This window comes from Blennius ocellaris, assembly GCF_963422515.1.
Source record: "Blennius ocellaris genome assembly, chromosome: 5".
Taxonomy (NCBI): domain Eukaryota; kingdom Metazoa; phylum Chordata; class Actinopteri; order Blenniiformes; family Blenniidae; genus Blennius; species Blennius ocellaris.
Genome location: NC_137654.1, coordinates 28,312,265 through 28,339,755, shown reverse-complemented (window position 1 = coordinate 28,339,755; position 27,491 = coordinate 28,312,265). Strand labels below are relative to the sequence as shown.

General features: G+C 42.6%; 1 protein-coding gene across 1 annotated transcript; it reads left to right on the top strand.

Annotated features, from left to right (window-relative positions):
* Window positions 1-24,374: 24,374 nt before the first annotated feature.
* adora1b (adenosine A1 receptor b) lies at window positions 24,375-27,161 on the top strand (the record flags this gene model as incomplete). Its single annotated transcript, XM_080496967.1, has 2 exons — window positions 24,375-24,715; window positions 26,375-27,161. The coding sequence occupies 2 exons, from the start codon at window positions 24,375-24,377 to the stop codon at window positions 27,159-27,161; spliced, it is 1,128 nt and encodes a 375-aa protein (XP_080353093.1).
* Window positions 27,162-27,491: the final 330 nt, after the last annotated feature.

Here is a 27,491-nt window from a genome sequence, read left to right as displayed (position 1 = left end):
ATCGTAAATATTTATACACATGTGCAAATAGATTGACAATGACAGTGGAGGAAAGCAGGGGCTGTTTGTGCTGCTCACTTTAGAATTCAACTGCAGTTCTCTGATAAAGTGTGTGTTTACTACGATTTACTAACCCTATCGTTCGCATACATGGAGACTGCGCTCTCATATACAGCTACTGAGTGGTTCAATATAATGAAAAAAGAGAATTTAAAGCAGCTTGATACCGTTCTGTTATTTCCACGCGTAACGGCGATAATTTTTTTAAACGTTGCCATCTGAACATGAAACTTTTCGAAAAGAAAAATACCGAAAAACACATTAACATTACTGTTTTCACTTGATCTCGAGGTAATGTACATGCTGTGCATAATATGTCTGCGGTGTCTTGTAACTTCAGTCGGTCCAAGATGGTCTTACAGGATAATGAGGAACGTGTTATTGCGAAAGTGCTAATTTCCTCCTACGGAGCAAATTAATGCTTTTAACATGTAAATTAATCTGTCACATGATCCCTAACCCCCAATACTAATTTCTGATGCCATAATACAAGTCAGGAGGCAGACTTAAACCAATGTAAGGGAAATGAGAAAAGTGACTGCAGCTCGTGTCATGAATATTTATGCAACAGCACATACATTGCAGTGCACATGTGCACTTTTTTTTTTATAGAACAGTCTTCTTCCCTCATTTGTCTTTCAGATCCATAACTGAGAGCCATCCCACATGAATGCTAATGTCTGAATGTGTTATGTCCCTTCTCAGGTGATCCTGGAAGCATCAGCATCAGCTTTGCAGTATAATTGGTGCCTCGGCATCAGCATGTGAGGATGAAACGGAACGGTGTAAAAAAAAAAAAAAGTAATCTCAGCATATAATTAGTGGCTCATCTGCTAGAATCCATGTCTTCCCAGGACTTCTAGTTAGAGATCTTTGAACTGCCGCGATACATCAGTTCATCTGCAAATTGTTCTCCGTGCTGCTGGGTCCTCGAGGAAACCAGTGACCTTCTTATTCTGAAAGCAGCTATAAATCTTACCGAGATGTGACAAAAGTTTCAATGCGTGAAACAATATATCATAATTTAGCATTACTTCACTGCTGCCCCATATGCGTCACATGTCAGCTTGTGACTTAATTCAAATAAAAATGTCATTGTCAAGTTTTTTTCCAGAGCCGGATGCCCAGCAAACAAGGATACCTCTGAAACCTTACAGGAGCAGGGATATTGTGGACATGCCTGAAGGCTGATTCCAGTGAAAGACGGTTTGTTTGGTGTCGGCTGCAGGTCGCCGCAGCAGGCGCCGCTACGACTCCCCTGAATATCAGACACAATCCGATAGTGGTCGCGGGCTCACGACCGTCCTGCAGCTGTTCACAAAACCCGACCAATTTAATCTGCGACCGCGGATTTTTACAAACGATTCTCCCCCAACCCCATCTTTTTGTCTAAGATGTCGGAAAATTGCGCTGTTTGTTTGTGGGAGCCTTAATTGTCGTTCTGAGCTGAAACCAATTCCAGCTGATTGTGCGTGACGACCGGTTACACCTGGACAAGTGAGAGGTCCATCACAGGGAAAACACAGAGAGACGCAAAGGCTATGATTACACAACACTTTCAAGTGAAAGCGCACCGTGTCTTGGGTGTCCGTTCACACAACGGTGCTCGGAGCCCCTGAAAAAGCAATTTTAATTTATTTTTTTTAACTTCCAGAGGGGAACTTTTCAAAAACTCTCAGACTCCATCTCCAAACCTGTCCATACGAATGTCCGTGTCCTTGCATTGTTGATGTTTAGAGCGTATTGTTCTATTATTCACACACGTATGTGTGTGTGTGTGTGTGTGTGTGTGTGTGTGTGTGTGTGTGTGTGTGTGTGTGTGTGTGTGTGTGTGTGTGTGTGTGTGTGTGTGTGTGTGTGTGTGTGTGTGTGTGTGTGTGTGTGTGTGTGTGTGTGTGTGTGTGTGTGTGTGTGTGTGTGTGGTTTCATTACTTAAACAAACAACAGCCCCCACTAGTGGCCCAACTTGAAAACTAGAAGAATAGAAAAGAATATCTTTATTGTGATTGTAACCACAAAGTTTTAAAAGTGCCATTCTATCCGCACATCCACTAAAAGCACTATAAAATCCACTGTACATCATCCGTAAAAAAGAATCCACTAAAAACACTATAAAAATCTACTAAACGCTCTGAACAAAAAGTCGGTAAACACAAGCAGACACCCATTATGCAGTCATTACGGTATTGCACTGATCGCTTATGAAACGCATTGCACATCACATGCGTTTTTCTGTTTTGAGTGTGGTGATTGCCGGCGGGTAGAAACTGTTCGTAAATCTGGTTGTCCTCGTTTTTATTTTAATGCTCTGTACCGTCTGCCTGACGGCAGCAGTTCAGTCAAAGCGGGTCCAGGGAGCGTGTTGTCCTTAATGATGATGTGCGCTTTCTTGAGGGCCACGGGAAACTGTGTAGTACTTCCAGTGATTGCAGAGGGGAAGCCCAATCGTTTTCTGCCGTTGTCCATGTAAACGGCCATAGTTTTTTCCAAATGTGCAGTGAAACAAATCCAACACTAACCGAACTGGCAGGAGAGTCCTGAACAAGGTGACGGGATTCTGCTGCCGCCAGCCTAAGTATTCCTGCAAAACACAACATCATTTCAGGCTTTTTTGCTCACATAAGTTCCAATATCATAAGCTTGATACTGGACAAATTGAAAAAAATGTCAATTTCTACCAAGCGATCAATCTAATTTCAGGTAAAATTAATGTGCAGCAGCCACGCCAGTTGGTGACTGAGGGCTCAGTTTAAGCAGCTTGATTAAAAATACTCTGATTGACACGGTGTACAGATCATATTTATAACCGCCAACCAAGAAATGACTGACGTGTGCTTAATATTTCATTTCCCAGCCGGAATCACAGACACTGTAACATTTGCTAAAGCTGTGTTTCAGGATTTCTGTGGCCGACGGCTCTCTCCGTTTTATATTTAATTTATAGCGTACCGCGCAGTCCCAGCCTCCATATAGCAGGCAGCACAAAGCCCGAGGTCACGCTGCAGCTTGTGTGCGTTCACTCGTGTCATACAGAATCCATTCTTGTGCTGGAATATGCTAATGGTGGAGGGGAGACGCTACAGGCGCTTTCGCAGTCTTGTAACACCTCGGCTTCGGCAGCAGTGAGTCAGTCAGCAGTTTGTGTGCTGCAAGCATTGACAGGGACTCGTCTGAGGCCAGGACGGTCCCTGATGGTGTGCTCCAACCGATCGTCGCGGCAACTGGTAAACTCTCCCCATCTACTATCCCTGTGTAATGAAGCATGGCTGATTTCATTGCCACGAGAAAAAGCAACTTTAAAACTAAAGGGAAAACTTCTCTACTTTCTTGAAGTGAAATCCTGAGATCCTGAAAAAACACGTTTCTCCCTGCATCACTTCACATTAACTGACTGAGACATTTTTTCAAAATCAGCAGGCCTCATGTGACCCCATTGACCTGAATCCATGCTGCAGCTGGTTTTTAATGGACTCACACACACACACACACACACGCACACACAGCCCTGCACATCGACGTCCTGATCACCTCTTCACTTTGTCACAGTCTTTAGACTCTCCGGCGTTGTGCAGATTGACGCCAGGCGCTCAGGCGTAAAGCGGTTGCAGTAGTTTGCAGCCATGGTCCACAAGCAGGGGATAAAAGGATTCGAAGTAAATGAGGGGAAAACATTCACTGGGTGTTTTCTTTGCTTTTTTTTTTTGGAAAGCAGTCTCATCTGTTTTTTCGAGCTGTTTACCTCCATGCCCGGTCCCACTGAAAACATTAGGCCTTACTTCACTGCAATGTTCTTTGTGTGCTTTCTCTCTGTTTGTGAGTCAAACAGATGCTGTGATGCCATAAGGTGAATTACAAACTGTCTGCAGAGGGACATTCATCCCTTTTGGTATACTTCCTCAGACATCGTTCTTGTATTTTTCTCTTGGATTGAATATTGATTGAATTTGACTAAAGATGTATATGAAGGTCAAGATGTGATTATAGAGCTATGGTTACATTTAAAATTGAGGGTTCATGGGCAGCGTTGAGAGTTAAGAGTAGCAGACACAACATAACACTGAGCCCTAAATGATTGACAGCTAATTAGCATTAGCCTCAAACCTTTGCTGACTGTAAAAACACACATAATGCACATTACAATTGGCTTTATGTAGAGATTATTAGTCATGTTCACCAGTAGTTGTTTTGTTTTTTGTAAAACTCAAATCATTTTCATCACGTATACTCTGTGCCACAACAAAGAAAAACTTAAAAGTTTATATTTAAATGTTATTATGGCGTGATTTTACCACTCCGGCCCACTCAAGATGAAATTGGGCTGTTTGTGGCCTTTGAAGTAAAATTTGTTTCACATCCTGCATTAACTGCAAAAAAAACAAGGCCCGACAAAGATAGCAACACAAGTGTGTGTTTGTGTGTGGGTGCGTGTGTGTATTTCTCTCTCTAAAAACTCCCAACTATTCACTCAGCTGAAAATTATAAATTGCATTAGTTCCCTGGCCGATATCTGTTGCCATAGGAACAAACATGAATTCCCAGATGGAGGCTGGAGGACGGCGGAGGGTGCATACATCAGCCGGGAAGGAATGCATTTCGCTCCCGAACAAAACACTTAATCAAGAGCTTTTCCACGGCTGCCAGATGCACTGCGAGGGTCACTGGGTCAAGAACATATCAGAGAGAATTTCCTATAAACATGCAAAGCCACGAAGCAATCTTCATACAGAGTTATTACGCACCAGGGTGGCACAGTGTACAGGCCGTCACCGAGCGGAGAGCGCTGTCATGTCAGTTATACTGCTGTCAGTCAAACTGGGAAATATTCACGGTTACGAGGAGCTCGGGATCAAAGTGACGAATGACAGAGATGCCAAAAATATAGTGTCATTGGGAGCAAATCAACCAAAATGAACATCAAATCAAACCTAATAGATACACAGAGACTTAAATAGACAGAGAGGCGCAAAGAAAGGAAGGAAGAATTAATGTGATGGATTAGAAACGTCCATGTGGATCGTTGATTGGAAAGGGAGATGAAGAGTACGGAGAAAGGTTGATTGAACGAATGAATTTATTTGGATTTACAACACGTGCATACAAAATAAAACATGCAAATATATAGTAGTCATTTTGATGACGTAAAAAAAAATGAGATGACACAAAAAACTCATAGATAAGACTTATTTCCATTGTCGTAAAAAATACAACTAAATAAAACATAACAAATATGAAATAATGACATCATGGTGAACCATTGAAAACAAAATTTAACAAAAGTAAGGTGTATATTATTAAGAATAAATAGATAAATACAAGTTCTTCCTATACAAATCTGTTGCACACAATGATTTATCGCCAACAACTATGCATCACAATTAGTTAAAAAGTATTTTGGCAATATTTAAGTAGTTTGTATGGATTCCATGGATTGTATGGATTTTGGCTTGTTTAAAAGCCTGTTTGTTTGTGTTGGATCAACATAATCCATGACAAACAAATCAGTATGAGGAGGTGCAGTTACATGACGCTGCAGTTTTCCCCCCAATTAAACCGTCACACATCAGTGTTAAGTCGGTCTACCAGAGCCCTAATTCATTCATTAATTATTTATTGATGCGAATTATGGAAGCCTTACACAAGGAGCATCAATTTCAATGTGTAACACAACTGTATGTTCAAGTTTTCTGTGATTATCATGAACTGATTATTGTTTGAAAGGAGCAGAATTAAATGAGGAAGTGACTAAATATGGTCACTGGAGACATTCATGCAGGGTTTGTGTCATATGCCACAATAAGTCAGAGTTGATGTGTCTGCATACATCAGCTAATTTGCATCAGAAATACATTTTTATCTTGAAATACACATTTTCCTTTTTAAAATTATAATGAATGATAATGAAGATAATGTACTCACCTCTGCCTGTTTTTTATTCTTTCTTTTTTTTTTTTCGTTTGTTGAATTAAGGTTTCTGTTATGTGTAATTAGGCATTAGTCCTTCAGAAATTGCTTAAAGTCTGAAATTAGATGCATTCTGGAGTTTCAGTTCAGGGACTCGTTCATTAGGCTCTTCTGTGATTTAAAAGTTAAAGGAGTCATATCACACCACTTTTCAACACTTTCACGTGGTTCCTATTGGACCAAAAACATTGTATTCAAAGTGTTTTTTGCCCCAAATCCAAATTGTCCTTGATTTTCAGCCAGTTGAATATTCGATCATTCGAGCCTCATTCAGAATCTAAAACCTATTGTCTGTCTGAATGTTAATTACCTGCACTGAATATTTTCTTTACAAAGAAATGTGCCGTTTTAACAGCAAATAAATGACTATTCAGACCAGCCTGAGTGACTCTGCCCTTATCTGACTATGTGCATCCCACACTGAGATCAGATAATTTAATTATCCTCAACTAGTGATCATAATTAGTAGCAGACAGGAGAATATCCTGAGCCCCCATTTAATCATAGAAATAAATAAAAAAGATCACCTCACACTTATCAAGCCCATACACAGACCTCAGAACCTGCAAAGCCTACATTTGATCGACAGTTCAACTTTGCAGACATGAACAAAACCTCACAATAAACAAAAAAACTCCCAGAAAACTGACCCCAGCTGTTGCAAACTAACCAGCCTGGTGCTTTGAAAAGTAATCTGAAAGCACACACGACAGACTTCCTTCACTTCTGGAGTGTCATTCCCAGGTATGGGGATGCAGATTACTTTAGGAAAACCATTAGAAAGTGCATGATATGTCCCCGTTAAAGAAAAATGTGTTTACAGCAAATCAGTCAAATCCAAATCTCGTAAAGTCTATTCCAGTTTAAAGACGCAGACCACAATGCACTGCATTGATGATTGCCTTAATAATTTAATCATGACAATTGAAATGACAGCATAAAATGGTCCTTACTCATTCTCCTCTGAATATTAATAATGCATCATCATATTTCACTTGGATTTCATCCCCTCCTCCGCTGGCAGCAGCACTCACGTTGCAGAACTCCTTTTTTATATTATTGCCTGCTGCTTTCCAGCTTCCACACATAAGCAAGAATAATGCATTTCACATCACTGCAACTACTTCCTGTCCTAGCGCCAATACTCTTCTTTAATGTCTGTAAACACGCTCACGCAATTTTCTCCAAATGCCACTCTGTAATCCACCCCCCCCCCATATGCAATATTGTTCATACAGTGAATCAGCAAGTGGCCCCGGAGTGCCGGGATTTATCTCATTATGAAGCTATCACATGTCCTCCCAGGCCTCTGATGACTTGAGGGGAACTTAGTCTGGTGGCAGGAGGCAAAGTGCCTACTGAAATTAATTTTCATTTAGTCTTTCAGGGAATACATAAAAAGAAATAAATAAATAAAATAAAACGCCTGTGGGGACGAACAACAGCACACTGTTTTGCTGCTTCTGCACCAGTTTCATCATTTTTCACCGGGACACTGACACAAGAAACACATTGGACCTGTAGACTTAGAGTTACTCACCGAAACTGGTCTGTACAGACCTGTGAAGATCTGTCTGTACTGGTCTCTACTGTTATTAATCTATACTGGTCTACACGGTTCTGTACTAATCAAAACTGAACTACACTGGTCTATAATCATCAATACTGGCCTATACTGGTCATGTAATCTACACTTCTACACTGGTCATACTGGTCTGTACTGGTCATTGCTGATCCCTACTTGTCCATGCTGGTCTGCTTAGTGCTGGTACGCTGTTGGTCCTGAAAAAATACGAGGTTCTTCTGCTCTACAGGTCAGCATAAACCAGCATAGATGAGTCTGGACCAGTATTAACTGCTATACCAATACAGACCAGGATAGATCAGCAGGAACCAATATAGGACAAAAAGAGAAAGACAGAAGAACTATGTGTCCTGAGAAAATGTCCCATTTGTCTCGTCTTATAACAGATTTTAGCAGAGGGGCTAAAAAGTTGATTGGATTCTCAAATGCCAGCATGTAAACTGTGTCTCACACAACCAAGGAGGTTTTTTTTTATTAATAGAGATTTCTCCCTCGAGGCATGAAAAGTACAAAAAAAAGAAAAGAAAAAGGGAAAAGAATAAAGGTGTCTCTTCCTCTATGTTTACACCATTGTCGGTTATTTCAAAAGCTTCAGAGGAACCATATAACTCCCTCTTACATATCTCCCTCTCCACATTTCTCAGACTGAGACGGTGAACAGAGGAGGAAAAATACAGAAAATATGAATGTAGCACAAACTACTGAGGCAAAAATATTCTCCCTCTTTTCTCGGAGGTAAGAGTAGCTCCGGTGGCGTTCGTGTTGGTGTTCTATACACCAACAAACCCCCCCCCCCAAAAAAAGGTGGCTGGTGGTACAATTCATTTTCTGGAGACTGGACCTTGCATTTTCTCTCCATGTACGCGGCTGCGTGACGGATCGGGTAAACAGCCATTACAGAGCTCGCACGCTCCCTCCACACAAACCAACCATGTAGATTTGAGTGGATTTAAATTTATGGCAATGAGGGCAGACAGACCATTAGAAACGCTTCCCAGTATAATACGACACACGGCAGCTTCTGGAACAGCCATAAAATTGAATCAACACTTCTGTAAAAACAAAATGGATGCGTCATTAGCGTCCATGTAGGCTGGATTTATTGCTCCGGTATTGACGACAATAGTTGTGGTCATGACTGTGGCTGTGATCACCGTGTCGTGTTTTCGAATGTGCCTCGTCCTGCTTTTCCATTGGCCCCCGGTTGAAGTTTTGTTTCCTGCTCCTGTAATGTCCCCGACCTCGATGTGTTTCACTCATTACCTTACGACTTCTCTCCCTCTTTGCATGTTTGTTGTTTCAGCTCAGTGTTGCCGTCCTGTGCTCACTTCTTTGTTTCCTCTGTTTTAGTAGCTCCTGTTCTTTCGGGACGGTTTGTCAGTTCTGTTCTCTTGTTAGTGTGGCGCTTGTTTTTAATTATTTTCTTATAGACTATTTTGTTTGTGTTCTCTATACAATAAACTGGCAAACAAAGTACACAACTGTGTCTACTTGCACTATATGTAGTAGCCAGAGTGCAGATGGATGCAATCACCCCCCCCCCCAAAAAAAACCTTTGTTTTCTGATTCTACGCTGCTGCGGTCCAGGCTTGGTGCAGGTTGGAGTGAAATAAACAAAGTTAAGACCCCATCTACACGACACTGTCTCACGTGAAAACGCATACTTTTTGCGATTTTGTTCCGGAACATGTTGAAAACGATGTCCGGTTACACGGAACCAGCAGAAACGTTGAAACTGATGCAGTTAGCATGTCAGGCTACGAGTTGTTGCTTTGTTTTTGTAGTGAAACAACACGCGTGTGTGTGCAGAGAACAATATGCTATAAACATTAACAATGGGAGAAAACAGACATTAAAGACACGACTAAGTTGGATTGTGTATTACAGTGACTGGGAGTCATGATACTCTGTGGAGGCCGTCATTTTTGGTTGTTATCCATCTTCTGAGCATGTGTAGTAGAATTGGAACATTGGAGTCGGAACATTTTCAGAAAGATGTTTTTAGTGTCTCAAAGCAAGCAAAGTGTTGCATCTTGAAAACATTATTGCAGAATCAACAATAAATGTACCTGCTAGTCCAAAATAAATCCACCAAGGTGAATATTTACATAGCAGACCGACACACTGATGACATCAAAAGTAAACATCAGTTGCAGCAAGAGGCTGCAGTGGAAACTGGACATCTTTTTGCAGCAGACCTGCAAGCCACATGTAGCCAAAAACACTTCAACCACTATTTGAAGCTCATTTTAATTTCAAATGCGCTGTAATTGCTACGTCCTGTATGGAAATGTGCTCAGGCACAATTTAGCCACTCCTGACTTACTGATGCAGAAACACAACCTGAAGAGTAACACGACAGAAGATATCAGGATGTTTATTTAAGAAATCTCACGGTCTTCATTGTAGCTTTTATATGTATGTATGTATAATACGTATAACACTGTATTTTTTTGGATTATAATCTGACTCGGGGCCCATTTACAGAACATTTTCAAGTGAAAACGAATACTGTCATTGTGTTTTGACTGTCTGTTTCCATGGCAACGGTGTTCAGAGCCACTGAAAACGCAACTTTTTGCAATCGGGTCCCAAGGCAGAAACAAAAAAAACAACAAAAAACTCCTGTGTAAACAGAGATGTAACTTTTCTGAAACACTGCTACCGCTAATGTGCTAACGTGCAAATGGACAATAGAGTGTCATGATTCTTAGTTCATATTCTCCTGGGACTTGGTAGTTTTTATAGTCAACACTCATCGTCATAACAATCCAACAAGACAGACTTCAAGACAGAGCTTTAGCATTTTCAAATCTTGAGATTTTTTTTCAAAAACTTGCTTTCACCCGTTTCCAGAGCGTTTTCAAAAACTTGTGTTTTCAGTGGCTTCGAGCACCGTTCGACTACAAACTATTAATTATACATCAACATTTCGGTGTTTATCTACACATCTGGAGACTCGGCTCCTCACACAAAGAAAATCTTCACCGGTTGCAGTTGAAGAAAGCCGTGATGGGAACTGAAGATCTTCACTGAAGCTCAAACGATCAGCTTATTTTAGATGCATGTTTGTTGTAAACATGTTGTAAACACTCGTGTGTGAAAGCCTCCGTCAGTTTGTCCTTTGTGCTTTGATTCTTTTGTGAGGGGGAGAAAGATTCAGCCGTTCTTCCTTTTAATGACTCATTTCGCTCGCGTGTGTTGAAAGAGGGAAAAAGTCAATTATTTCGATAAAATACAACAATATAATCTTTTCATATGGCCTTAAGAAATAGATTATTTGCTTCTGGAAAATACGACATTTTCAAAGCCACGCCACGTCTGGCAGCACATGGCGTGGCTTTGACAATCCAGTCTGTCAAAAATATTCTATGACAGTTTGTCTAATTACCCCATTAAGACCTCCGAGGCAGCGTGCATGGTCCCTTTAATGGCACCGCACAATGGTAATGCACGTCCCTCTTTCATAGCTGGATGAGACGCAATTTTGCCTTTACCCACATTTTCAGCTCATGATACATTTACCTGGCCGCAGGTTTTTGAAGATCAACTTTTGAAAGCATTAAGGAGTGAATTACAGTTTTGCTCCAAGTATTATTGGGTGAAGTACAGAACAAACTTGAGTAAAAATCAACATCTCATTTTTGAATGTACATAAATCAGCATCATGCTTTGGCAATGATCACTTAAGGCCTGTTCCAAGTGAAAATGGATCGTTTCTGCGTTGTTTTAGGACATTTTTGCATTTACACAACAGTGAAAACAACAAAGTTTACATGTTGAGCCACTAGTGGCTGCTGTTCTTTTTTCATAGTGAAACCACACACACACGCACGCACGCGCGCGCGCGCGATGCAGAGAACAATACTCTATAAACATCAACAATGGGAATACATAGACCAAGTTGGACCGTTAATACGGTGACTGTCAAAATTAAACTAAAACCAAGTCTCAGGAGAATACGAACTGGGAGTCATGACACTCTGGAGGCGGCCATCTACTGCGCATGTGCAGTAGAATTATTTACTAAATACGCCGTGGCGCGCATGACCACCTCCCTACATGGAGTCCAAGCTTTTTCATAAATTCCCGCTTTTCCCACGTGTTTCCCACGTGTTTTCAGTGGCTCGGAGCACCGTTCTCCTGTAAACAGAATCTCAAAATGCAACGAAAGTTTTGCAGTTTCAATTAGAAAATGTTATCATGTAAAGAGGGACTTGAATAGACACTATTTCCTCCGAATAACAAATAATAAAGATCCTCCAGCCCCACACCACGGTGCTTCGCTTGTCTTTTGCCAACCAATACAACTTTGAGGTTTAGTAGAACACAGCAATGAATCGCAAATACTGTGTGCTGTTTTTTCTCTTTGCTAAAAAGAAAATGAGTCGGTAAATAAATAATGTATAAGATGGGCTTCAGACAATAAAACAAACACTGATGCAGGAATCAAAATACATGAGGGGAATATATTCCTCTGTAGTCTAATCGGCAGCATGTCTGTGCATCAATCCCCTAAAGTGTGCCAGCGTCCCCGATTAGTGGCGTCCAAACTGTTCCTGTATGACGGACGAGGAGCCGACCACAGTGGCAGTCTGAGGACCGAGCGGTGAGAGCCGAAGCACAACGGAATAATGGAAGCTCCTTCATGAAAATTAGTTGGGATTATTAATTCTCTCTTTTACTCGCGCTGGATCCTGACAGCCACCGAAATCTCTGAGTCGACATCAAAAGACGCCGCGCCGGAGCACGGCGTCTCCCACAGAGAACCAAAACTACGTGTTTGACCCAGTTTTCTTTCGCTGCTTCCTCCAAAGCGTCTTTTTCAAAAGCGGTGCCGCGGAAAAAAGAAAAAAAGGGGGGGAAAAAAAGAAAAAAGAAAATTGGCCGTGACTTAAAAGACATCTCATGCACAAGAGTCTCCGTCGAGCCCTCGGTTTTGACGTTGGCCACACCTCTCAAACAAGATTCGTCTCAGTTTGGGTTTTTTTTTTGTGTCGTTACAACCTGTACGTTTTTTTTTCTTCCCCTCCAATTCCTTTCATCTCCTCTCTCATCTATCCACTCGCTGCACACAGCTCTCCCAACTCTAATTACATTCTCTGCCTTTCACCGATTCTCCACCAGTTTACTCTGTGTTGCCTTTATCTGCTGAACTGTGGGAGTTCACTATTATTGTGTAGGTTTGTTTATTTGTCGTTTTTTTTTTTTTACAAGCGCCTGATTTCAAAGGAAAGTGCTGACTTGAGCTTTGAAAGCCGTAATTATTCAGGTTGCACTTTATTCTCCCAGCTTCTAATTGTATGTTTGTGGTGTTTGTTTATGCAGCTAACAGGCTCACGCGGCTGTAGCACTTTGCCCCCCCCTCCTTAATCAACCCCTTTGTTGACTAATTAGAAATTTGCAGTCAACAGCTGATATATTATGAAGCATCAATATTTCATGTGCCAGCTGCGAGATCACATGAGCAGTGTGAACACGCTGCTGTCATGTTGCATTCATACGACGTGGAAAAGGCTTTGACTTTCCCCTTCTACTCCAGATTTTTCGTTTTATTTAATTCTATTTGTGCACAACAACAAAGACGGAATCAAAAACCACAATGAATATTTTCTACGTCGGCTGTCGGGTCGCAGGCGTGAGTGCGTCTGTATTAAAAATAGATCCACTCGGCACAGACAAGTCGCCCACCTTCTGGAAAACAGGATGTGGGCTCGAGTTGCGTATATTTCTTTTACACGTTCGTCTGCAAATAGACCCGCCTGCAACTGCGTGATTGGCGTGTCGGCTGCAGGGGAGAGCGTAACTTGTTGTAAACTGGAGAGCTGCTGGAAGTGCCGTCCTCATCCCAATCAGCTGCTCATCAGGAAGCGGGGCGGGTGATCTCCAGTGGATATTTTAAATGTCAACATTCAGCACGAATTACGTTTAACCTTGATATTTGGAGAGAGGCAGAGCCGCGGCGCTGTCTTGTGTTTCTCAGCGCAGCGTTTCAGAGGCTCTGTGTTTTCTGCACAGTAATCTGATTTGGGCCTGGTGTTGGATGACAGGGAGATGCCCCCCCCCCCCCCCCCCCCCACAGAGCAGCATCACACAGCCTGCGGTTTGGGTTGAGCTTTTTTCCCTATATTTTATAATTTTTTTTGCATGAGTCATACACCTACAAACATGCAGCAGCACTCAGGGGGAAAAGAAAGCCTCCCGGGGGGGGGGGGATTCCCGGGATGATGCTGGGTATTACCATGGAACCAAGAATAATCTCAACACGACCAACCTGGGGAAAAAAAATTAACTTCCAACATGGAACATGTTTTTCAGAAGTATGCCAGTTAATGTTACTTGACAAGAATCCATATAGAGTTTTAGTTGTTGATGTTGTTTAATATGTTGTCAATACCGTCCTGAAGGAAATCGGTCATTCCACTCACACAAAAGCATGTTTTCAGCATTTCAATTTCGTGGAACTTCCTCTGGTACGTTGACGTCGTGGCGCTCACGGAAAGTGTTTTACACTGGATCTCGATTCACACTGGAAAAAAAACATTTCAGACTTTTCCCATGGCTTGAAGACTCCTTCTTTGAAAAAGTCTGTTTTTTTTTCAAGCTGAATGATGATATTGACACTCGCACAGGAAAATCCTCTCAGCTAAACAGCATCTAATTCATTGCTCCATAGTCTAATTTCATAGCCACACGGTCCTTGAACAACAGTTCTCTTTTCTTTCCGTTGCCTCAGTGTGAAATCGTAGATCTGTCTCACATGGCTTGTGGTGCTTCTGCAGAAAATTCCTTTCCTTCCCCTTTTCATTTGAGATTGTCATCTTGTGTTAAAAAGCTGACATGAACTCTCTCCTGTCTCTGGCAGCTCTTCCTGCTCTGATCCAGCCTTTGAAGTCGGGTGCTTTGCGACTTCAGTTTATTTTCCTCCTCGGTGAGTCGGTGTGAAATCAGTTTCTTCACATTTATTGGAGCTGATTGTCCTGGAGTGACTCCATTGTTGTTCCCACAACAACACAGTTGTTTGCGGTTGAAATAAAAACCTTTGTTTATGTCTCTTATCATTACTCTTTTACCTGTAATAGCTTAATGTAGCTCAGGGTTAATACTCATCTTTTCAGCATTATGAAATGAAGATAACTGTGTGGACTCCTTTGCTAATCTGCAATAAAGATGGTACATTTGTTAAGAAATTCATAAATTCTGAGACTTAATACTACAGCTGTCAAATAATTACTACAACAAGAGGAACATAATAAAACAGATCTTGTAATATATGCCCGCTGGAATTGAGGCTTTTGCAGCTTTGACAAATTCTTTCTCCAAGTCTTTAATAATTCTTTCGGAGGCTTTGAACCAAGTGACAAACTTCATTATTCATTGTGTCACATTGTGTTCCGCCTCTGACGTCGAGGGCCGGCCGTCCAGCCCCGCGGCCACCGGGAGGAACCGTCAATTATCGCACATGAATATTGATGCCCTGTCTTGGTTTGTTGCCGTTTTTCAATCAGGTTCATTTGAAATGTATAATATGGTCTATTTTGCTTATAAGAAAACAATTATTTTGCAGCCAACCACAATAATGTTCTGCATATATTTTTAATTGACTAAGATATAACTATGCAGAAAATGGCTCATAACATAATTTTCAGATTACTGCTGATAGAAAAAAAAGTGTGAACTAATTAAAGACGTAGGCGTTTCTTCTTCACGGGTTTTAACTGAGAACTTCAAGAGAGTAACTGGAAAGAAAAGGTTTTAACGGAGGAGCCAAAACTTGTCTTATCCCTGCTTGCACACTGGTACATGTCTTTAAACGCACCTTGTATTTCACCCTTTAATAATCCGAACTGGGAAAGAATATTTGAGGCACCTCGCGAACAGACGGAGGTTTCATGCGACTCGTCTCTTCTTGACGCAGGATTTTACTGCAATACCTTTTCAAACTTTTCTCTTTGAATTTTATCTCCTGAGGTTTTACAAGGAATTTTTCTGACTCTAAACACCTTTTTTTTTTTTTTTTTACAGTTTTGAAATAGTTGACCCATATGAGCCCATATAACAAGTCATGGACTATTTAAACATAAAAAGTAAAGGTGGGCTTTGCCTTCATAGACCACTATCTTCAGAAATCATTTTGAACTTCATTTTTTATTGAGGGTTCTCAGACATGAAGAGTTAAATTGTTCAGCAGGGTCACAAAAATACATTTTATTGTATTTATTTATTTGAAATCAGAGCTGAAATGTGTGGTTCCAGTAGATTCTCCACATATTTGTACACCTCACAAATTCCTGTCGGTTTCTTCTCAATATCAGTGTCTTCTTATGGTGGAGTGCTACTCTGTCTACCTGTGTTTTTCCAGTAATTTGGGAATATTAAATTTAAATGGATAGAAGGAGGATGTCAACATTTACATGTTGGATTTCTCTTTCATGATTCCAGTCGTTTCTCCTCTTGTTGGAGGTTCTTTCGTGAAGCAGCGTTTTGCTGCAGTCGTTATTTTGATCAGGTATTTATCACTGGAGCTGATCGTGTTCGAAATCAAGTTTGTTGTTAAAAACCCATTACTGAATTTATCTGCATTACTGTTTCAGACCATTGGGATGTTCCGCCTATCCAGCCCTAGAGGATATTCAGATGTTCTGCTTTTTTACATTAACATTATTCTCATCAACTGGATGTTTGGAGGAAAACGGATCAGATTATGTTTCTTCCAATAAATGATCTACATTGAGATGAAATATCAACCAATATTCTTCTAAGAATATCATTTTCTTTTCAAATATTGATTTAATATAAAGAGAATATATATATGTCAACATTTCAAAGCTGTTTTGCGGCTTTGATTGAAGCCGAAGAGCTTTAAAGTGGCACTATTTCAGCTACTTTCCAGCACTAATGTTGATAGGTTGAAATGAATGAGTTGTTTCATACTTAATGACCGTCAGTCCGTTGAATCAGCAGTGTAGGAATCTGATGACTCAGCAGCATAATGACCCCAAACATCAAACCCAGCCGAGCTTCACAGCAATGTTCAGAGATCAGACTCCAACCTCCTCCGGATTCTGTGGAACGACCCCGAGACATCAAGAAATTATCGCTGAGCTGTTAAAAAAAAACAAAAACAACAACAACATTGTAGAGAACACTTGTTTGAGGTTCCTGCTGCTGAAGGACACTCGGCGGCTGCTTATCACATCTGAGGGTTGGACTTCCGATCTTTAATGGGTCGGCTTCAGTAAAGGTCACACAGATTAGACTTACATCGAGATCAGATTACATTTCACGCCCAATGAATACAGGAAACCGCAAAAGTCGGCGAGCTCACGCTCCTCTTGTGTCGTCCCTTCAGTTTTCCCTTTAACCTGCCTCTGGTTGCTGGGGTCTGAATTCGTCCGCTGTGTTCACGGGATCCGTTGTTTCTCCGAGCCACTTTGTCAGACTCCCTTTGTTGCATTCGTGGGAAGACATCAAACGCCGTCACAGCTCGCCACGTTGGTTTCCATGGTTTTTCAGATTACACCTCGTCATGGGGATTGTTTGCGTCGTCTAATGGCGACTAAAAGCCCGTCTTCTGCTTCAGCGCCTTTGCCTTCTGTCCAACGCTGCCGTCGTCCTTTCGTGAACTCCCTGTCTCAGTCCTCACATTTCCCTGTACGTGTGGCTGTAATAAATGAGAAAGCAGTGGAGTAATTTTTGAAAGTTGTATTTTGCCTCGTCCTCACTGTGTGATTAACGAATTAAAAAAAAGAAAAAAAGAGGTCAACACCTCATGTTGCCTCCACACCAGGCTGTCGCTTGTGCACTGAGCAGACGTTCATCATCACAGCGGTTTATAGGACAACAATAAAGGAGAGCTTACATTTAAAGACGACCTCCACCCATACGCTGCGGCTTCTGCAGGAACCAGTCAGAGTTTTAATGTAATATGAGATTAAATGCAATTATGCGGTAAATTCCAGGCTTTAAACCCTTTTTATTTTTTTTTAAAGCATTTCAAATTAGGTGTATTGTGTTTTGGTTTTTTTTTTTTACAGCAGTTTTCAAATGAATCGACTTGTGAGGACGGTGAAGTCATGTCCTCGGGACAGTTTGAGAGTGTGGAGCAGTTTCAAAGATCTGCAGATTCACAACGTCAGTCTCGTCTGTCAGAGGAGTGTTGAGAGGATTTCAAACAGTATTTTATATTTTATATTTCACTTTCACCCTGGGCAGAACATTCATTTAAGCTTTAAGGTACTGAAGCAGTATCCGCATTTAGCAAAACTGACGTTTGGTTTACCAAACATTACTGTACTATACCATACCATACTATACTATACCAACCAATACTATACCGTACTATATTACATTATACCATACCACATCATACTGTATTGCACTATAATATACTATACTATTAAAATATTATACTATACAAATATACTATACTATGCTATACTATGGCTCAAAGGCAAACCTTTTAATTCATCATCATAGTCTCTGGACCAAACCAGCACCGTCCCTTGATACAGCAATTAACGTCAAGATTTCTCCCCATTTGGGAAAAGAGTTTGTTCCATTTCAGCCTGAAAAAGAGATGTAATTATCTAATAATTACCTAGTAATGGAGATGATAATTAGTAGGCCACAGTGATCCATCTCAGTAAAGTTGGACTCCTTCCAAACTTCCTGAAGATTGTGGCTGCAGCCTGACTACGAAGTGTCTTAATCGACCCAAACTCATCCTGTGGAAAAACTCCCACTCCAGAATTTGTCAGTATTTAATGTGGGAGGAACTTTCCAGCTTTTCATCTTCCCCCAGTTAGCCGGAGCTGGAGGAGAGAGGGCAGGCGATGTTTCCAGGCACTGTGTAGGTCGGGTGGTGTGCCATAGCCAGCTGGGCGCTGCTCGAGGAACTACTCAACCAAAATCAAGATGTCTTTTAAGTAGCTTTTTTTTTTTTTTTTTTGTCTCAGCCTGAAACAGGAAATCAAAACATATTAAAGCACTCCCATTCACTGTATATGATTATGTTCTCAAGTGCAGCCATAATGAGGCTGAACAGGCAGGACTCCAACCAGCTTAACTCCATTTTACTGAAAAGTAACTCAATATCTGGGTTAGGTACGTGATGGAAAATGTAATATTGGTGAATGTGTTGTTTTTTGTTTTTTTTTTGTCTGCAATCAAATGTGTCCCTGGAGTCACTTGTTCAGTGTTATCAAATATACATGCACTAATATTGTACAGTGCATTTTCACTAATTCAGCCTCTCCAAGCACTTTACACCAACATCCACATTTCAATTAAATTTCAATGTATATTAGAGAAGGTCACATTTAAAGATTTAATTGTGTTAGGTGTGGTTTGGGAGTGGACTCGGAATGCCCGACACTGCCGATTTATTTTATAGTGGGAGGATACCCTTCCTCTAATATGTGGCGAATGGTTTAGAGAAGTTATTCATCATAATCATTTAGAAAAAATAAATTAGATATACCATGAGTGGGTCCACCAGAGAGGCAGCCGTTTATCTCTTTTGTAGAAAACATGGCAGCTGCCAACATCAATATGTGGCCCAATTCAATATGTACTTCTCTTTATTTCATTGTCAGGATTTGTACATCGCTTTTTTTCCCCCCTTTTCAATATTTTTGAAAATTTGTGTTTTTTTAAGGGCATGTTCACACGGCTATGATTTCAAGGTAGAACGCAAAGTTTTCAATGCATTTTCGGTTTGTGTCTGTTTACACGAGTCACTGAAAATGGAACTTTTTGAAAATGGCTACCAGGGTAGAACTTTTTAAAAAAAACAAAAAAACTTGAATCTGTGGCCATGGAGTCGACGGAAATGCTGCTAATGTGCTCCACGCTCTTCCAGAGTGTCATGACTTCCAGTCCATATTCTCCTGGGACTTGGTAGTTTTATAACTGACAGTCATCCATAATAGCAATCCTATTAGGAAACTGGCATAGACATTATGCATTTAAATGTCCTTTTTCTTAATGTTATGTATATTTGAAATAAAAAACAAAACAAAACAAAACATCAAAATAAGTACTGGGAGGAAAATAATGATTCGTGTTTCAGTATTTGGGAACTGCAGTAAATCTCAATGTGTGTATAGATGTATTTAAATTTGATTGTATGACACAATTATAACCACATATTAACACAAAAAATTATGTATATGAAGAAAACCCCCCCGCATGCCCTTGTGAATTATGTTTGGCATTACTGGTAGTGATTTGACCATTTTCCGACTGTAAACACACACACACACACACACACACACACACACACACACACACACACACACAATGCATCCCAGTTGCAATACGACAGCTGCTCAGCCTTGGTTTGCCTCTATTTATCCAAACATTTCACTTCACTGAAGGTTTAACGATCCGCCGACTCTCGATCTGCTCTTGCTTTTCATCCCTGAAATCAACACGCCGGCCTGTTTTCTCTCAATAAAGGCCAGTTCAGGTTGAACCTGCTAAACAGTTCTTCTATGAACGGTCCTGGCTAATTGAAGTCTTTCATAATCTTGCTGTCTGACTCGGTGCTGCTCTGACTGCATCACGGCACTTTATCGTAGGATTTATTTTTTTAATTTTCTCTTAATGACTGAGCAATATTGTCGTTTTGATGTCAGTTCTGCGGAAAGAACAATTGGGAGGGAAATGCTGTGTGATCGTGTCTTGTCTGAATGTGAACATGACTCATCGCTTCATCCAAGGAGTCAAATAATGTTCATGTGCTTTTATTCGTGTTTTGTTTTTGGGGTTGTTTTTTTTTGTCCCGCTAACGAGATGAACTATATTTTAATGAAGAATATTTGTCGAAAGAAAATGAAACCTCAGCCCTTTATTCCCGCCAATCCAAAGATTGAGAGCTGGATTTTGAAGTTCCAACGTGGACTTTGAAACACGTGCAACATCTTTGATTTAAGACTCGGTGGGTGAAAATGCATTGGACTGTAGAAGCTGTCTTGTACAAGTGAAGCACGCCGCACTCCACTGGTCACACATCCTCGGGGGGTAAAAAAAAAAAAAAAAAAAAAAATCTGAAGCCTGTCCTCATTCCCGTGCTGTGTGGAAGTTAGTGTAACGAAACTGTCTGCTACAGAAGTGCTTGGTGGAAACTCATCCCTGAAAGGCCTTGATACTATTAAAAAGACTATTTGAGACGCGGGGGGGGGGGTGTATTGGATGTATTACGTCTCGCATGCTGTCGGCTTGCAGCAATGTCCTCGGTGATGCGGCTGACGCTGAGCAAGAACAAACAGTATTACCAGGTTTTATATCGGCCGTGTTAAGCGCGAGCGTGTCCCCGCTGTAAGTCTCTAAGCTGTTCAAGGGAGAAACACAATCAGGGGGGAAACAAACATCAAATGACGGTGTGTGTGGATCACGCCGCTGCTCTGAACTCGGAAAAATATGACAAGAGATTATAATGGAATGAATTCGAATGGAAAAACACCTGGATATCCTGATTCTGAGCCAAACCAATGGGTTTTTCCTGTAATGGTCGGTCTCGCAGGCGCGCTTATTAAAATCCTTAACGTGAGCCCAGATGCCAGCGGTCGCGGTGAACATGTGGTCGCTGTCTTCAGACTGACCTCCGGACTGCATGCTGACAACTCTCACATGGGTCCGGTCACAGCTGGAATCCGTCTTCAGCACAGCCCCCTGCCCCCTTCCTCCTCCTCCATCCCAGCTGACTGTTGACCCTCCTATCATCACGGTCTCGCTGTGAATGCCAACCAAAGCACGACCCCGCCTCTCTTGTTTCGGTTCCTCGCAGAATCACATGCCGACTGTCAGCGGAGAGCCGGGACTGCCTGCTAACATATTGCATAAGTTGCAGCGAATGAGCACAGTGCACCATCTGTGACGCCCGCCCATCCAATACAAACACTCATGCCGGCGTGTTTGGATGCTTCCCGGTCAGAGCTCACTGCTGCTCGCTTGCTGCTCGCTTGCTGACCTTTGAACCCCCTCAAGAGAGAAAAACACGAAATGCCGGCAGTTTACTCCTACATGTTTGTAATGCCTGGATTCTCAAGGTCCATTGTGTGACTCTCAGAAAGCAACACAGCGACTCATTGTGCCACTGGGATGCAAGAAATGACAAGAAATGTATGTTGTTGTTATTTTTTTTTACAAACACCTAAAAGACCTGCAGATGATCAATGCATGATGAAAATCAGTCACAAAGTCTCTATTCTTGGTATTATATTTCATTCGGTGTCTGCATGATGGTGTTTGCCTTGAGCTACGAGTGGAGGTGTTTGATGTCTAATGCAGAAAGATATATTTAGAATGACCTGAATATGTGTCTGTCTGTTTGTTTGTTTGTTTGTTTGTTTGCTATTCCAGATGCGAGCTGCTCTGAGGCGTTTGGAAGTATTATGCAGGGCTGGAATCACAAAGCCTGCAGATCTGAAACGAGCCAATCGGGCCTCGTTTCCACGCCGTTTCAAGTGAGGGCGCAGTGTTTTTGCGTCTTCGTTTCAGAAAGGTTTTGCGTTTCCACGGCAACATTTTGAAAATGGTGTTTGTTTAAAAATTTAGATGAGACTCTGTCGGCCGGCATGTTTGTGATTGTTCATATTTTGTACATATATTGTACTACAGCCGCGCTGCAAAGTGGTTGTGGGAGTGTTTCTGCCATTTCCACAGAGACAGTTTCACAAATTTGCATTTTCAGTGTCTCTGAGCAACCGTTGCCATGTAAACGGAGACTCAAAACGCAACTAAGCGTTTGCCTTTTTCACATGAAAACGTTGTTTTGGGGCGTTTTAGGGTCAAATATGACTCGCAGGTTGATGTTGCAAAGGAAGTCCAAGGAATCATCAATAAATGTACCTGCTACTCCGAATAAATCCAAGGTGAGATTTAAATAGCAGATGACACCTAATGAAACACCAGCAAGATACTACAGTGAAAACTAGACACATTTTTGTGGCACAAACATTTCAACCACCATTTCACCATCATTTTAATTTCAAATGTGCTGTAATTGCTACGTCCTGTATGGAAATGTCCTCAGGCACAATTTATCCACCCCCTGACTTACTGATGCAGAAACAAAAACTGAAGAGTAACAAAACAAAAGATATCAGGATGTTTATCTAAGAAGTCTCATGGTCGTCATTGTAGCTTTTATATGTATGTATAATGTGTGGGTGTGGCTTTCATTACAAAAACAAACAGTGTTCATGAGTGGATCAACATGAAAACTACACAATGTTCAAGGTTTCTGCTGTTTTTGTGTAAACAGACATCTTTGCCGCGTGAACGTGAAACTTTTCTAAAACGAAAACACAAAAACAATGCATTTTCACTTGAAACGTAGTTGTGTAAACAGAACCGTATTGAGAAGGTTCTTATATACAATCTGGGACCGCGAGGTGTCACCATATTGCACAATGTTGTAACAAATACCAAAAAAACCCCAACAACAAAAAAACACATTTACTACTGCATTTATTTGGCTTATAACATAACAATCACAGTAAAATTTTAACCAATAAGGATCAAATTAAAACAGAAACAGTGTCTGAGAAACGACTGGAGAAAAGCAGGGAAGCTGTTAATGTAATTTGAAATAAGAAGGTTAGTCAGAAGAGGAACAAATTCACTAATTGGTTGTTTTTCACAGCTGCTTGATGGAGATTAGCAAACAATGCAGTCACATGAAAAATAAATGTGGCTAATATGATGCGACTTACAGTCCATAAAATACAGTTTATAATTTATTATGCTGTTAATATGTTAATAGAGATCACAAAGCACTGTGACCAAACGTTTGTTTTTACACCCTTGTGTTTTGGTTTGATAATAATTGGAATAGCCAAAACCATTTGAATATGCGTTTATTCAGTCTTTATCGCTGGAGAAGTGGGTTTCGTTAAAAAAAAAAAAAAAAAAAAGGTTGTCTAACTTGTGGCTTTACTGCCACACCACTTATCAGCCCACTGGGCAGCTGATCAAGGTCCATTAGCGTTTGAAAGGGTGTGGAGGAGATGATTGCGGGACAAAGTGTGAGTTGAGGATCGCCTCTTGCGCTCCCTTTCCTCGGGACTGTCCCGCAGGAAGCCGATTATTTATTCATTCCCGCATAGAGAAGGAGGACGTCGCCTGTACGGCGAAACCGGTGGGATTGCACTGAAACAAAGACCGAATGGAAGAAGGAAGGCGAGAAAAAACAACAACACGCCTGCACTTATCATGTCGGGGAGGGAGAGAGACGCGCGTCGGCTGCAAGAGCGCGCGCTTTCATTCACCGGACACCTTGCCATCCGCGGTGTGTAAAAGCGTTTTCTTTTTTTTCTTTTTTTGAACTGCACACAGAGCAGACGTACAGGCTGACGATGGAGAGGCGTCCTCTCGGATAAGTGGGAGCGCACGGGGAGGATGGCGCACTCATCTCGAGGAGCAGGTGTATTTATCCAAGTGGAGGCGCGTGCAGGGCGCACGAGCAGGAGGGGCGCACAGCAGCCGCTGGACCACAACACCTGCTTCTAACTGGAAAAATCCCCCCCCTCACCCAACCAACCGCTCTCAGATCAGCTATGCTCCTGATCGACTCGCTTCTTGAATTGCCTGGCGTCTCTCTGAACTTGTGTGCGGCCACCTGGAGGATGAGGATGAGGTGAAAGTGGCGAGCGCGCGGCGCGTCCGACCTCAAAAAATCTGAGAATTCACGAGACTGCAGGGGACCCTCCGTTGGCTTCTCCTCCACTGAAATCAACCTGGTCCTATATCGCACGCGAGGATGTCCGGGTCACTTCTGTCGACGCAGTCCCTCTACATCGGGATGGAGGTGCTGATCGCCGTGGCGTCGGTGATCGGGAACGTGATGGTGGTTTGGGCGGTGAAGATTAACAAGTCGCTGCGAGACACCACGTTTTGCTTCATCGTCTCCCTGGCCCTGGCGGATATCGCGGTGGGGGCTCTCGTCATCCCCCTGGCCATCACCATCAGCATCGGACTCCAGACTCACTTTTACAGCTGCCTGCTGGTCGCGTGCACGGTGCTCGTGCTGACGCAAAGTTCCATCCTGGCGCTGCTGGCCATTGCTATTGACCGCTACCTCAGGGTCAAGATCCCCACCAGGTAACTGCACCTCGATGATGATGATTGTGATGGATTGTGATGATGATGATGATGCTCCATTGACCAAAAGCACCGCACCGCTCGGCTCCCCACATGGTCTTGTTTTGATTCACACACCCTTTCAGCTCCCTCTGGATGACTCACTGGTGCAAACATGACAGCTAACCAGCAGCACAGTGGAACAGTGGTTAGTGCAATCACCTCAGGTTCAACAACCCCCCACCTACAGGGAGCATGTGGGTTACCTGTCTATTTTCTATTTTCCTGCCAAAAACATGGTTGTTCTGTGAAGGACTGGTGACCTGTCCAAGGTGTATCCTGCCCTCGACCTTAAGCAATGGATGGATGGATGGTACTTCCATTGTTAAGATCTCATCCACGAGATGTAGAAATGACATCTGCACCAGCGACAAAATCATTCTCCCTCTTCTTAGTTGATGCACATGCCACCACAGCTTTATCGTCTGAAACAAAAGGCGGAGCTCAAAGGCTGAAAAGATAAGATATGTAGGAGAGGGGGATCTATTGTCTGTAACAGTCTAACACTTTAATCTCCCGTCTGGGACTGCAGTAAACCTTCCAGGATTGTGGTCGCACTTTTATCGTGAGTTTCAGCTTTTGACTCCCCGGTCTTAGTTTGTGAAAATCCATTCCAGCTCGTCTTAATGAGCCTACTGTGTGTCCGTGCCCAGGAATCCTCGCTCAGGTTATTTATATCGCGAGTGTCTTCAGGGGTTGCTGCTTCTTTCTCACACGTCTCACTACTGGCATCAGGAGGGAGAATAGCTCAGAATGCAAATGCTGCAGATGAACTTCACGATTTTCTTTTTAAAATGTATGCACTTTTTTTTTTTTACTTTCTCACACTTTCTGCTTTTAAGATGAGAATCCGATCTCGACCCAGCAGGCTCCCTCTCAGGCTCAGCATGTGAATAATGATTTCTTTGCTGCGTTTCACACACAGACCTAACTTAGCACACACGTCCCGGATCAATACTAATCCAACACATGGCACCTAACAACAGCCGGGCTAAATGGAAGCATCTTGTTTTCGCTTCTGGCTACACTTGCGCAAAGGTCACGTTGTTGTAATGGTAGCTCTGCCTTTGTAGCACCGGGCCTTGTGAATATCAAGCATTAGTAATCAGAAAATGCTCTCAGAAATGAACCGGATGAGATAAGTGCTTTTACGTCGGCATCCAGACGAGCAGCAGAGTCGCAGGAACCGCAGTGATAAGATGTGAGAGCCTCGACATCCCTTACCTCTCCGCCTGTAACCACCTCCTTCATATCCATTAAAGAATTTGGACAGCGGAGGAGCTGGAGCGTTGAAGCCAAACACTGCAGCTTGTTCCCCCTAAGCTGCTGCACTATAAAGTATTACTGAGCCACCTTTTAGCTGTTCACATTTGCCCTCAAGAAAGAAAGAAAAGAGGCGTGAACAGCAAGCAGTGCAGCAAAGGGGCCAGGTCTCCTCACAAAGGTTCAAGAAAATCCTGTTTGAAGCGTCGAGGGGCTTGTAGTTGAAACACGTTTCACTACATCTTCAAGGGCTCTTGAGTGAATGAAAAAGCCAAGGTGGAGGGAAAGTGTGCGCGTCCCGGCGGTGCAGTGCGGGGAAAGTGCTGACATGCGGCTGCCATGTTTTTGCTCCTGCAGGTACAAGCGGGTGGTGACCCCTCGGCGCGCGGGGCTGGCGGTGGTGGTGTGCTGGACGGTGGCGTTCGTGGTGGGGCTCACGCCCATGCTGGGCTGGAACAACCTGAAGCGCCTGCAGCAGAACGGCTCCATCAGCTCGGACCTCGTCATCACCTGCCAGTTCGAGAACGTCATCAGCATGGATTACATGGTCTATTTCAACTTTTTCGGCTGGGTGCTGCCGCCGCTGCTGCTCATGCTGCTCATCTACGCCGAGATCTTCTACATGATCCACAAGCAGCTCAACAGCAAAAAGTTCAGCACCAGTCACACGGACCCCAACAAGTACTACGACAAGGAGCTCAACCTGGCCAAGTCCCTGGCGCTGGTTCTGTTTCTCTTCGCCATCAGCTGGCTGCCCCTACACATCATTAACTGCATCACACTCTTTTGCCCCGGGTGTGAGAAGCCCATCGTGCTCCTCTACATCGCCATCTTGCTCACGCACGGCAACTCCGCCGTCAACCCCATCGTCTACGCTTTCCGCATCAAAAAGTTCCGCTCGGCCTTCCAGAAGATCTGGCAGCAGTACTTCTGCTGCAAGGACACGCCGGCCCTGGAGATTCAGCCCAGCGACAGGAAGGAGATGCCCAACCTGGACCTGCGGCAGCCGGCGGCGGCGGCGGCTGAGAAGGAAACCCCGAACTGTGAACCGCCGCCGCCGCCGCCGCAGCAGCAGGATCAGAACAACCGACCGCCTCAACAACCCAAAGAACATCCGCCCTTACTGGAGCAGAACACGATCTAAAGCAAAGAAGAGCTGCTGGCTGGAGAAGTAACGCTCTGTGCACAATATTGGCTCTCTCCTCGTCTGAACGTCGTCTAATGAGGAGCAGGGATTGCTGCGCGGCGCTGCAATGCTTCAGTGACCGGAGCGTCCTGGGCTCATCGGAGGATAATTGATCTTTTTCTCAGGAGGAGTGTATTTATTGAGAGTTTGGTCAGAACAAACAAAACAAGGCAACAAGGGTATTAAAAACTTGCAATAATGGCTTATTGACAAAGGTGACTGTTTATCTTAGTAACAGACTGAAAACTTTGACTTTTTTTTTTTTTTTTTAATCCTTATGGAATTAAC